The sequence below is a fragment of the Podarcis vaucheri genome (genome assembly GCF_965113315.1).
Source record: "Podarcis vaucheri genome assembly, chromosome: 18".
Classification (NCBI taxonomy): domain Eukaryota; kingdom Metazoa; phylum Chordata; class Lepidosauria; order Squamata; family Lacertidae; genus Podarcis; species Podarcis vaucheri.
This window is the reverse complement of record NC_138756.1, coordinates 4,311,103-4,324,728: the sequence shown is the minus strand read 5'-3', so window position 1 is coordinate 4,324,728 and position 13,626 is coordinate 4,311,103. Positions and strand designations below refer to the sequence as shown.

At 43.5% G+C, this 13,626-nt stretch overlaps 2 protein-coding genes across 5 annotated transcripts in view; both read left to right on the top strand.

Annotated features, from left to right (window-relative positions):
* The window catches only part of LOC309523051 (vomeronasal type-2 receptor 26-like), a 64,769-nt gene that overhangs the window by 10,490 nt on the left and 40,653 nt on the right, over positions 1-13,626 (top strand). For 2 of the 4 annotated variants that reach the window (XR_014215210.1, XR_014215211.1), the window contains exon 4: positions 9,032-9,067. Coding sequence is in view for 1 of the 4 variants with exons in the window: in XM_082206836.1 (XP_082062962.1) it covers positions 2,001-2,227; positions 5,146-5,437; positions 5,734-6,543; positions 7,441-7,668; positions 9,032-9,158; positions 9,431-10,329 (2,583 nt within the window). In the remaining 3 variants the exon portion in view is untranslated. Of the gene's footprint in view, positions 1-1,759; positions 2,228-5,145; positions 5,438-5,733; positions 6,544-7,440; positions 7,669-9,031; positions 9,159-9,430; positions 10,712-13,626 lie in introns of those variants that run through there. The other 2 variants (XM_082206836.1, XR_014215207.1) reach the window with 2 other exon arrangements.
* The window catches only part of LOC309523001 (uncharacterized protein), a 51,247-nt gene that overhangs the window by 28,054 nt on the left and 9,567 nt on the right, over positions 1-13,626 (top strand). The gene's annotated exons all lie outside the window — the stretch shown is intronic.

Genomic DNA, 13,626 nt, shown 5'->3' with positions numbered 1-13,626 from the left:
GCTCCAGAGAAGCGGACACGGAGCAATGGATCCAAACTACAAGAAAGAAGATTCCACCTAAACATTAGGAAGAACTTCCTGACAGTAAGAGCTGTTTGACAGTGGAATTTGCTGCCAAGGAGTGTGGTGGAGTCTCCTGCTTTGGAGGTCTTTAAGCAGAGGCTTGACAACAATATGTCAGGAGTGCTCTGATGGTGTTTCCTGCTTGGCAGGGGGTTGGACTCGATGGCCCTTGGGGTCTCTTCCAACTCTATGATTCTATGATTCTATGAAACTAAGAGGACATGAGGATGAATCTTTTCAGGAAGAATGGAGACCATGATATCTTATTTGTCAAACTATCATCCATACATGAAGTCAAAGGCAGGATTTGAAATATAAGCAGTGGATTACTGAAATACGACAGTGGGGCTTTGATAATAAAAACATGTTTTTTAAAACATCTCATAAAAAGAAGTAATAAAAACAAACATAGAGAAGGGGGGTGGGGAGTCAAGAAGAAATTGTGTGGGATTTTTGTTTGATTGTTTAAACTTTATACGAAGACAAGTGATTGGAATATCTGTGGAGACTTAATAATTTTTTAAATTTTTTAAAAAATGTAATAAAGAAAGCATCCACCCAGATTCTTAGGAAGTTGAGGTAATTTGATTCTGTTTATTATTATTTTAACTTTTGGAATGTTCTAAAGTAAGACTGTAAACTTTGTTATGATCATCCTGACTTATCTTGACGTAAAGCGCTCTAGTGGTGATTGGCCAAAATAGTGCATGGATTTTATGAAAGATTAAATAAGTAAGAAAGTAAATAAATATTAATAAATAAATTGATAAAGAATAACAAAGCTGCTAGAATAGTAGCCTGGCTTCTGCGCACACAATTGGTTTATGAGTAGAGAAGTTTCTTCTCAAAGACGAGGAGCAAGTTGGTTCCATGTGCAACAGAAGCTCTCCATCCGCAGAAAATGTCAAAGGGGAAAGGAGAGCCTAAGGCTCCGGACAACCTTTCTCCCCTCCACCAACCCCAGAGAGCTTCGCTCTGTTGGAGAAGCCTTTCAAAGATGGGGTGGAAATTCACTTGAAGTGGCTTCAAAACCACCAACATGCTACTTCCCTTAAGGGGGAGAACCAGAAGGGATTGGCAGGAATCAAATCTACCCGAGGTGGCCAACTAGAAGAAGAAGAAGAGTTTGGATTTCATATCCCGCTTTATCACTACCCTAAGGAGTCTCAAAGCGGCTAACAATCTCCTTTTCCTTCCTTCCCCACAACAAACACTCTGTGAGGTGAGTGAGACTTAGAGACTTCAAAGAAGTATGACTGGCCCAAGGTCACCCAGCAGCTGCAAGTGGAGGAGCGGAGACACGAACCCGGTTTCCCAGATTACGAGTCTATTGCTCTTAACCACTACACCACACTGGCTCTCTAAAGCATCCCTAACAGCTAGCCATCCAAACTTAAAAACCTCCAAGGAAGGAGAGTCGATGGTCGGATGCAGATGCAGGGCTCTTCGTTGGTCCTTGGGAGCAAAGTTCAGGCCAAACTTCCAATTCCCCAAAACACCTTTTGACTTTTCATCATCATGTTTTTCTCCAGGTCTGCACCTGCTGCCAGAGCCTTTCAAGACTCCAGAAAGTTAGTGTGATGAAACTTATTCCACTTGGAATAATCAAAATTATAGTCATCTCATCTTCTAAATGCTCAGGAGATATTTCTGGAGGTTACATCAGCCTCAGAAAGTAGCATGAATATATTAATTGTGCTGTGACTGGGAAAGAAAAAGTTAGTGCAGATAATATTTCCTGTGTTGGAGACAGACTGAGTGAAGATGCAGAGCTGGCGAAAGAGGGGTGTGCCTGCCTTGTGCTTCCTAGCTCCAAAGGTAGAGCTGAAAACCACCCAGATTGGGAAAGCCCAGGCAGTCTGGCCTTGCAAGAGTCTTTGGGTTCTTCTGTTTTGCCTCCTTGGCAGGTAAGAGGAGAAGGAGGAGGCAGAGCCAGAATGAGATCCCTGCTCCTTCTGTTGCTGCTTCTGCTGCTCATGATGCCCTTTGGAGTCTGCGGGAACCACAAGGCGAAATGCCCCTTGAATCTGGTCAGGGATCAAACGGATGCTCGCAATTACTACCGGCCTGGACACTTTCTCATCAGTGGGATCATATCTCCAAAACGCTTTTATAAGGAAACTCCATACGTCTTTTCTCAGACACCCTTCGCTAGGATTGAAAAGTATGTACTTCACAGTTTCATGGTTCTCCAGTCCTTCTAGTGGTTCCTATTTATCAAGGAAAGAGCCCATTTCTCAGGGCTGGGGAGCCAAGGGCTAATGTTGCAGGACTACCTGACCTGACCATTGCTCTTGCTGGCTGGGGGTGATGGGAGATGGGGGGGTCTAGTATAAGATTCCACCCAAACCTCTCCTATTTCCATGTTCTCTGGGTCTTCCTTAGTGAAACACTCTCCTACCTTTGATTCTGTGTTGCTTTTAGTAGAATGCAAGGATGCCAATGAATCTGGTCAGGGGTCAAAAGGATGCACTGAATTTCCCCACCTGCAGGATGCCATGAAACTCAGGCAATTTCCAAGGCTCAAAGGTTTCATTCAATATTATTCCATGTTACAGTTTTACAAATGGAATTTTAAGATCCTCTGGGTGACGTTTGGGGGCTGAAGAGCAGGAAAAATGTGCTTTAATTGAAATGATAAATAATATGAATCAGGAGACTTCCTTTTCATGGAGTCAGGTCTCTAAAATGTGAAAAGGAATTATTCCTTTTTCTCACACACAAACAACTGGCCTCATTTCTAAGTAGTGAGATGTTTGATGTTTCTTCACTTGGAATCCATAGGTACCTGTTTCCTATCCCAACTTATCACACTTCTATTAACACGATGGAACAGGAGGCCTACAGCCCACCATGGGGAAATCTGTCTGAGCTACATTAAAGGTTTCCTCCCCCAATCCCAGCACTTTTCCCTTTCTGTCACTGTTTTTTTAAAAAAATTAGAAGCGTTTTAAGAAACTCTTGAAAATGCTTGTATTTCTATGGGTGAAGAGCAGGAATGATATGCTTCAAATAAAATGATTATATGGAATAACACAGATCAGGGTGTGTCCTCATTGGTAGAGTCACTGATGAAAAACATGTGCAAAATTATAGGTTTTACCACGCACTCAAACCTGAAAGCCACTAGACCTCAATTGTAACTAAAAGGGGACTGAGGTAATACTTGGGGATAAACATGACAGCTAAAAATGGGAACTTGTTTAAAGACAATTATGAAAAATGTTGGACGGAGGTTAAAAAGGATTTAGAAATATGGTCAAATCTGAAGCTTTCCTTTTTGGGCCGAATTGCGGTTATAAGGATGAATGTACTGCCAAGAATGTTATTTTTGTTCCAATCATTACAAATTTTAGACAAGATGGATTGTTTCAAGAAGTGGCAGAGAGACATCTCTAGATTTGTCTGGCAGGGCAAAAAGCCCAGAATAAAATTTAAAATATTAACTGATGTAAAAGAAAGAGGGGGGTTTGCCCTGCCAGACCTTAAACTCTACTATGAATCAGCAGCTTTCTGCTGGTTGAAAGATTGGCTACTTCTTGAGAACACTGACATTCTGGATCTAGAAGGTTTTAATAATGTTTTTGGGTGGCACGCATACTTGTGGTACGGCAAGGTTAAAGCTCATAAAGCATTTAAAAACCATATTGTCAGGAGAGCACTGTTTAATGTTTGGACAAGGTATAAGGAATTACTTGAAAATAAAACCCCAAGGTGGTTGTCACCAATGGAGGTGAAGGCTCAGAAAAGGCCCAATATGGAGGCCAAATGGCCAAAATATTGGGAGATTTTGGAGCAAGAAGGAGACAAATTGAAATTGCAGAGTTTTGAGAAACTAAAAGATAGAGTGTGAGATTGGTTTCATTATTACCAAATAAGAGAAGTATACAATCTGGACAAAAAAAATGGCTTCCAGGTGGAAAAATCAAAGTTGGAAACAGAACTGTTAGAACCCAAAACTAAGATTTTGTCAAAGATGTATAACTTGCTTTTGTTTTTTGTAATTCTCTTTTTATCATATTAGGGTTATTCTCTGTCTTTATTTTTTGAGTTTAAACTTTGAAATTTTCTAATGTCTGTAAAACTTTAATAAATATTACTTTAAAAAAATAAATAAAAGGGGACTGAGGTATTTGGTGCTTTCCCTCCTTCAATAAAATTGTCTCTTATCTACCTATAGTCTAGCCCCTTGGAAGAAGTCAAAGACCAATGCAGGAAAAGCAGCCCTTGCAGCAACTTCCCAGTATAGCACACATTTTGAGGGGCGTCTTCATTTCTTACTCATAGAACCACAGTAGAATAGAATCATGGAGTTGTAGAGATGGAAGGAACCCAGAGGAATCTCACCTGAAGCATCCATGACACATGGTCACCTTCGGAGGGAGTCTGTTCCACTGTTGAACAGCTCTGTGTGCTGTTTGCATCAAAGCTCCGGTCATGGAGCAGAGATTTCCAAATTTTTGTTCTGTGCTAGACAGGAAAAGGTTTGATATTAATGTAAAATGATAAATAAATATTAATCTTTGTGGATCATATAATGTTTCCTCCCTCCCATTAATATGAATATCAGTTTCACTCTTTTTAAATAATTCATTTATTGCAGGAGGGCAATTAGGTTCTACTGGTACATGTTGTCTTTCCTGTTCACCATCCAAGAGATCAACCAGGATCTCAGGCTCTTAGACCATGACACATGGTCACCTTCGGAGGGAGTCTGTTCCACTGTTGAACAGCTCTGTGTGCTGTTTGCATCAAAGCTCCGGTCGTGGAGCAGAGATCTGCAAATTTGTATTCTATAGGTAAAGGTAAAGGGACCCCTGACCATTAGGTCCAGTTGTGGCCGACTCTGGGGTTGCGGCGTTCATCTCGCTTTATTGGCCGAGGGAGCCGGCGTACAGCTTACGGGTCATGTGGCCAGCATGTCTTTATTCTATTTATTTTTATTCTATACTAGACTGTAAATGGTTTGATATTAATGCAATAGGATTAATCAATAAATACTAATCTTTTTGGATCATATAATGCCCCCCCCCATCATATGAATATCAGTTTCACTCTTTTAAAAGGATTCATTCGTTGCAGGGAGTCAGCTAGGCTCTATTCGTACATGTTGTCTTTCCCGCTCACCATCCAAGAGATCAACCAGGATCTCAGGCTCTTACCCAACATCACCCTGGGCTACAACCTCTATGAGAACTATCTCGATGCAAGGATGACTTCAAATGCCATGCTAGAGCTGCTTGCAGGCAGTGGATGCAATATTCCCAATTTTCACTGTGGAGAACAGAATCCCCTGCTGGCTGTTCTTGAAAGAAGCAACACTTTCATCTCAGGAGTGATTTCAGCCTTGTCAGGCATCTACAAAATCCCACAGGTAAGTAGTGGGAGAGCATGGAGGGAAAGAGAATTTCAACTGCGTAAAATTCTATTTTCTTTCTGGAGAGGTCAAGTGGGGATATTTTTAAAAATGGGAAAATCCTGAGCTATGGATCCAACATCCCTTTTTCAAAACTGAGCCTTCACCAACTTGTCACCTCCAGATGTTTCAGACTAAAACTCCCATCAGCCTCAGCCAGCAGAGATTTAGATAGATATCAGACATTTCATATGTTTAAATACCCGTTATGATGAAAGTAAAATAAATTGCTGATCTTTTGCTTCCCTTGCTAGATCACTTATGGCTTCACTGCCCAGGTTCTCGAAGGTAAAACCCTGTTCCCTTTTGTCTACCGGATGAGTCCCAAAGAGGAAAGTCAGTACCAGGGGATTGTTGAATTGCTCCTGTATTTTGGATGGACGTGGATTGGCCTCTTCACTCCAGACAATGACAGTGGAGAAAGATTTGCGAGCGCTGTGAAACCTCTGCTGCTCAGCAAAGGGATCTGCATTGCTTTATCAAAAAGAGTACCAGAAAATGATCTAAATCAATTTATCAGGCCTGGGGAACCTTTTTTCCTATGGAGACAAGTTGGGGTATTTTTTTACTATGTAACCAATGCAATGGGCATCACTCTACTCCTGGCAATAAACATAGTCTATGAGAAGGTAATAGGGGCAAAAGTCTGGATCACAACAGCTTTGCTAGAAGTCGGAACTGGCTATTACATCCCTACAAATGACTTCCAGTACCTCCATGGTTCTCTGTCCTTTGCAATTCAGACCGGAATAAGGAGCAGCAAAGGTGACAACTATAAATCACCGTCCAATCTTGTGGATTCTTTGGATGAAGCGTTTCACTGTTCATATTCAAAGCATTCGTTGTCCGTGAAAGGCAGGATAAGATGCAAAGAGGAGGAGAAACTGGAGCCATTATCCCAATGGGAGCCTGAGAGAGTCCTGTTTCTAGACAGCTATGGCACTTACATCAATGTTCACGCTGTGGCTCAGGCCTTGCATGCTTCGCTTTCATCGAGATCCCAGAGGAGGCTGATGGTGGAGGAAGGAGAGCAATGGGGACCCCAAAGGCTACATCCGTGGCAGGTATTTCCTTCCCCTTTTTTGCAAACTGCAGTCCACACAGATGCTATTCTTGACTGTGGATAAACCTGCAAAATATCATAGTTACTATTAGTATTAGCAATAGTAGCATACCGCCCAACATTGGTATTCAACTCTGTTGAAAATAGAGACGGCCCATTCCATAACGATAATGTTACTGCTTACAAAGGTAAAGGGACCCCTGACCGTTAGGTCCAGTCGTGGCCGACTCTGGGGTTGTGGCGCTCATCTCGTTTATTGGCCGAGGGAGCTGGTGTACAGCTTCAAACCGCCAGCCTTCTGATCAGCAAGTCCTAGGCTCTGTGGTTTAACCCACAGCACCACCTGCGTCCTTTACTGCTTATACCCAGGGCTTTTTTTCAGAGGGGAACTCGCTGGAACTCAGTTTTGACACCTTTCAGGTGGGTGCCATTGCCATTCTCAGAGGGAGGTGTTCATGGTGAGTTCCGGCACCTTCTTTTCTAGAAAAATAGCACTGTTTATACATCTTCTTCAGTTGCCTCCTCACTCTGGGCAGCTCCCAAAATAAAGAAATTCATACTAAAATATTAAACATTTAAAAATTCCCGATATAGGATTGGACAGCTTGTGGGTTGGATAATTCCACATCCACCAATATTTCTCCAATGAAAATAGGGACATTCTAAGGAAAAGTGGGAAATTCCAGGATCAAATGAAAAACTGTCTCTAATTCAGGGATGTCCCTGGAAAACTGGGACACTTGCATGGTCTGTAGTAATAGAAATGGCTGAATAGGAATTCCAGTCTACATGAGATACACGCAGGCCCCAAATCATAAGAGGTTGAAGTAAGTAGGACTGAGATATCCATCTTGGCTTCAAGGTTTCTCAGTGCTGGTGCTTTCCCCTGTCATTCCAGCTTCACCCTTTCTTGAGAGAAATCCGGTGTCTGAATACTTCCAGGGGCAGACTGTGCTTGGATGAGAACTGGGAGCTGCCAGCTGACTTCGATATTATGAACTGGGTGATGTCTCCCAATAAGTCTCATGTCCTTGTGAAAATTGGGAATATAAGGAGAGAGACGTCTGCTAGCATAAAGTTCACCATTAACCCAGAAGCTATTGAGTGGCCCAAGAAATTCGACAAGGTAAGGGGAATCACAGAGAGGGGAGGCTAGGAGATCCTGAATATATTTTTCCTTGAACAACTGCTGCAAAATGACTATATCAGGTTGATCAATGATGTCTTGACCGTCCAATAACAGCTGCAACCGCCACTCCTTCTTTCCACAGCAGCTGAGATAGGAGGGGGATTTGGGGTGCTCAAAGAAAGGATAGAGCCCAGAGGTCCTTAGAAAAGACACTATCTATTTCTGAACCAGACTGAGAATTTAAGAATTCTGGACAGAATGTTTAACCGAATGGACTACGTAGAAGAAAAGGGAAAACACCTAGGAAAAATGAACAATTGGGTTTTCATACATGCAGAAGGATGGAAAGCAATTTATTTTTGAAATGATAATTACTGATTTATTGTGGATTTTTTAAATTTGTGGAGTAAGCTCACTTGTAGATGTTGCAAATGTTAAACTATTGTACGTGCAGGAATTAAGAAGTGCACAGCTGTTGGTGAAGGATGATAAGTTTTTTTAAAAAACCCTATTGTAATATAAGGTTAATGTTAAGGAATGGCATATGAACTAGAAATAACTAGGGAAATAGATCAGCAACAAGAGGAAACCTTGCATGCCTCAAGAACAGAGTGAGGGAAACCACTATTTGGAAAAGTAATATTAAATGTGTCTTAATTAGCGGTTGAGAGATTATCAGAATCCTGAAATTTGGGGAATTCACATTTCAGACTCCATTGCCATTTTCTTTGAAGATTTATTAAGCAGGGAAGCAGGTAAATGGAGGAGAGGAAACAGAGTTCTGTGGCGCAAACCTCAGTTGTACTGAACTAATTATGAAGAACAAGATATTCTGGTCGCCCCAATGGTCAGTGGGGGGTTGAAAGGACCCTGATGAGGCGTCAAAGGCTGCAGACCAGAGATCTGTTTGAATTCACTCTATGTGTAAATTAAGGTAAAGGTAACGGGACCCCTGACCATTAGGTCCAGTCGTGTCCGACTCTGGGGTTGCGGTGCTCATCTCGCTTTATTGGCTGAGGGAACCTGCGTACAGATTCTGGGTCATGTGGGCAGCAGGACTAAGCCGCTTCTGGCGAACCAGAACAGCGCACGGAAATGCTGTTTACCTTCCCGCTGGAACGGTACCTATGTATCTACTTGCACTTTGACTTGCTTTTGAACTGCTAGGTTGGCAGGAGCAGGGACTGAGCAATGGCAGTTCAGCCCGTCACGGGGATTCGAACCACCGACCTTCTGATCGGCAAGTCCTAGGCTCTGTGGTTTAACCCAAAGCGCCACCCGCGTCCCTATGACTGAATTACATACTCACAAATACTCCTAACTGTTCCTCTTTCTTGCACCTTCTTGTCTTTCTGGTTAGGCCGTACCTCGTTCCAGGTGTACAGAAATATGTCGACCTGGATATGCCAAGGTGGTCCTAGAAGGAAAGCCCATTTGCTGCTATGCTTGTGCTCAGTGTGCAGAAGGGACCTTCTCCGCCCAGGAAGGTGGGTGACTCCAAGGGGGAAGGAATTCCTGGAGAGAGTAAACACAGGGCAGAAATCCAGTCTCACACACTTTTTGTGAGAATTCTGCAGACATTGCAGAATGTGGCTCCTTCCTCAACTTCTTTAGGATTAATCCTCTTCATTACATCTTGGAAGAGAGTTGAAAGGAATGATCATAAGGAAGAAATCTCTAGGATTTCTTCAAATCGTAATCAAGTTCAGATCATTAGGGATGTAAGTGATGCTGCAGCCACTCTTTTTCTCTTCCCCAGATGCAGAACATTGCACCAAATGCCCAGAAGATCACCATTCAAACAAGGACAGAGATCAATGTGTCCCCAAGATTATCATCTTCCTGGCTTATGGAGAATATTTAGGAATGATTTTAGCTTCCGTTGCCCTCTGCTTGTCCTTAACAGCAGGCATTGTGTTGGGAATCTTCATTAAATACAAGGAAACTCCCATAGTCAAAGCCAACAACCGGGACCTCTCCTACATCCTGCTCGTCTCCCTCCTGCTTTCCTTTCTGTCCTCCTTCCTCTTCATCGGGCGCCCAAGGAAAGAGACCTGCCTTCTCCGACAAACTGCCTTCAGCATCATCTTCTCAGTTGCTGTTTCTTCTGTCTTGGCAAAGACCATCACGGTGGTGCTGGCCTTCCTGGCCACAAAGCCCGGGAACAGGGTGAGGAGATGGCTGGGCAAGAGTCTGGCCAACTCCATTGCCATCTCCTCTTCTGGGGGGCAAGTTCTCATCTGCACCATCTGGCTGGGCTCTTCTCCCCCATTCCCAGAGCCTGACATGCGCTCCCAGGTGGAAGAGATCGTCCTGCAATGCAACGAAGGGTCTGTGGTCATGTTTTACGTTGCCCTCGGCTACATGGGCTTCTTGGCTGCCACCTGCTTCACGGTGGCTTTCCTAGCCAGGAAGCTGCCCGGCTCCTTCAACGAAGCCAAGCTGATCACCTTCAGCATGCTGGTCTTCTGCAGTGTTTGGGTGTCTTTTGTGCCCACCTACCTGAGCACCAAGGGCAAGTACATGGTGGCTGTGCAGATCTTCTCTATGTTGGCCTCCAGTGCTGGGCTTCTGGGCTGCATCTTCCTTCCCAAGTGTTACGTTATTGTGCTGAGGCCTGATCTGAACACAAAGGAGCACCTGACAACAAGGAATTAAGGGGACATCTGATTCTTAAAATAGTCCATGTTCCTGATGTCCAGAAGTGCATAAAGGAAACACAGCTACTCCTCCATGTTGCTCATTCTCCATCTCTGAAAGAGATTGTGTTCATTCGTAGCCTGGGTTTTAGGAAGTCCTGTTGACATGAACAGTAAGATGGGAGGAAATGTTTTGCTACCTTGCTTTGCCAAGGACTACAGTGAGTCCTGGTCTACTGCCCTTAATTTGTAAACTATGATCTTTTAATAATTTTGTGTTTTGGGAACTTATATTTATCTCACAACAAGATAGGCTGGAGGGAGAGAGGAGTTAGGTTTTTGAGTCTGTTTGCTTTGTCATGACAACCTATTAACCATATAAATTCTTATATTCAACAATACTGTTTGGTTATCCCAGTTCTATTTATTCAATTTTCTGTGCACCATTTCCCGCATTTATGCGCTATCATTCATAAGCTCACTTCACACCATTTCGTTCTCCTAAGCTTAGTATATCAATAAACTGAGAAATTCATTTAAGACATCTTCCGTAGTGTGTTGGTTTAATTTCTGTATTGTGTAAGCTCAGCTCCCTGTTCCAAAGAGTAGCAGCTGACCTTAGCCAACCCGTGACTGGGATCCAATGAATTTTATTGCACTGGCCAGGGTTAGGGATAGGGTTAGGGGCGGGCGAGGCCAGTGGTAAGAGAGGGGAGACGGAACTCTGGGGCTCACGGGAATGGCAGGCCGCCTACGCCAATCTGGGCGAGTCATTGTGAAAGGAGGCGGGGAGAGTAGAGCTGGGGAAGGCAATGGGTCACGAAAGTCAGCAGTGGAAAGCGGGGAGAGCTGGGGCGAGGTATATTATTATATTATATTATATTATATTATATTATATTATATTATATTATATTATATTATATTATATTATATTATATTATTATATTATATTGGGACACGGGTGGTGCTGTGGGTCAAACCACAGAACCTAGGGCTTGCCAATCAGAAGGTCGGCAGTTTGAATCCCCACGACGGGGTAAGCTCCCGTTGCTCGGTCCCTGTTCCTACCAACCTAGCAGTTCGAAAGCAAGTCAAAGTGCAAGTAGATAAAGAAGTACTGCTCCGGCGGGAAGGTAAATGGCGTTTCCATGTACTGCTCTGGTTCGCCAGAATGAGCATGCTGGCCATATGACCCAGAAGCTGTCCGCCGGCTCCCTCGGCCAATAAAGTGAGATGAGCGCCGCAACCCCAGAGTCGGCTATGACTGGACCTAATGGTCAGGGGTCCCTTTACCTTTTCCTATAATATTATATTATATTATATTACATTATATTATATTACATATTACTGTATTTTACCATGTAGAACATGCCCCCGTGTATAAGACACTCCCTATTTTTGGGAACTGAAAATTAAGAAAAAGGGGGGGGGTCCCATTTTACTCGTCTCATACACGGAAAAGTACGATATATTATGTTATGCTGTTATGTTGTTATGTTATGTTATGTTATGTTATGTTATGTTATGTTATGTTATGTTATGTTATGTTGTGTTATACAGAGTTATTCATAATGAAGTATACAGTTTCAACACACTATAAAAAAGAATATAATATATCTCATGTTACCTGTGACAGAATTGTAGGGGAATGTTTAAAGTATTTTAGAAACAGTCACAGATGTTCTATGTGTGCACCCTTTGTCACACAACACACATTGCAATCGCAAATGCCGATGCACAACAAACTCCATTTTGCTCAATTCAAGAACACAAAACGCCTTCTCCGCTGCAGACGCAGCCATTTCGCCTGACTAGTCACGTGACACGCGCACCATCACCTCCATCACTTTATGAGTGCATCTGCCTCACGGTTCGCAGCTGTTTTCTGTGTCAGCGCCGGTCTTACAGGATCTGGAAACTGTATATTTCATTATGAATTACCCGTATTATATTATTTCGGTGTCCATTCACATCATTACTATAGGATACTTCATTTCAATCAATCAAATCTTTATTACGGTAGTAGACCAGCATCAGTAGGGTGGGGTATAGTCATTTCCAATCTGTAAAACGTTTTGGAAAGCTAAAAAGCATTAAAACACAAAGTATATATAAAAGTCTAAAAGAAGCTAAAAGAAGGGTTTCGGAGCATTAAACGGATGTGGAAGAGCATAAAAGGTTAGTATATAAAAGACTATGGCTATCAATTTACAGGCCACTCTGAGATGAGTGTTTCTTGCCTCTAGTTTAACAACAACAACAACAACCATTTATTTCTACCCCACCATCTGGCTGTGTTTCCCCAGCCACTCTGGGCGGCTCCCAATAGAATATGAAAAACACGATAAATACATCAAACATTCAAAACTTCCCTAAACAGGGCTACCTTCAGATGTCTTCTAAAAGTCAGATAGTTGTTTCTTTCCTTGACATCTGCTGGGAGGGCGTTCCACAGGGCGGGCGCCACCACTGAAAAGGCCCTCTGCCTGGTTCCCAGTTTGTGGCACAGGTCATCATCCGATGAATTGGGAGCTTCATTTATATCTGTGTTTATATTTAAAGAAATTATGCATTTTAAAAGTATTGCACTTTGATTGTAATATTAAGAATGCACTTAAAATTACTACGGACAACAATGAATAAGGGATTGCAATGCACACAGAGCTAATCAGTACAAATATGTGTGAACAATGTTCTTAAAAACATTTGTTTACCAAGTCTAATATTACTATCTTTCTTATTGTGATTATTGTTACTTTTATTGCTACTAATCCCAGTGGCTTACAAGACTCAGCTCTATTCTGCCTTGGTCAGTCCCCACCTGGAATACTGTGTCCAATTCCGGGCACCACTATTTAAGAAGGATGTTGACCCATGGGAAGAAACCCCTCACCCCCCAGAGAGATATGCTGGCTCAGAGAGCCCCCGGAGCTTAGACTACGAAGCCTCTGAGGGCGTGCAGAGTGCAAATCCCCCCAGGGGCCCTTCTCTCTCCCGGGCCCACCTGGGGGCCCTGCCCCTGCCAGCCTCTCCGGCCTCTGAGGGCGTGCAGAGTGCAAATCCCCCCAGGGGCCCTTCTCTCTCCCGGGCCCACCTGGGGGCCCTGCCCCTGCCAGCCTCTCCGGCCTCTGAGGGCGTGCAGAGTGCAAATCCCCCCAGGGGCCCCTCTCTCTCCCTGGCTCACCTGGGGGCCCTGCCCCTGCCAGCCCCTCCGGCCTCTGAGGGCGTGCAGAGTGCAAATCCCCCCAGGGGCCCCTCTCTCTTCCAGGCCCACCTGGGGGCCCTGCCCTGCCAGCCTCTCTGGTCTCTGAGGGTG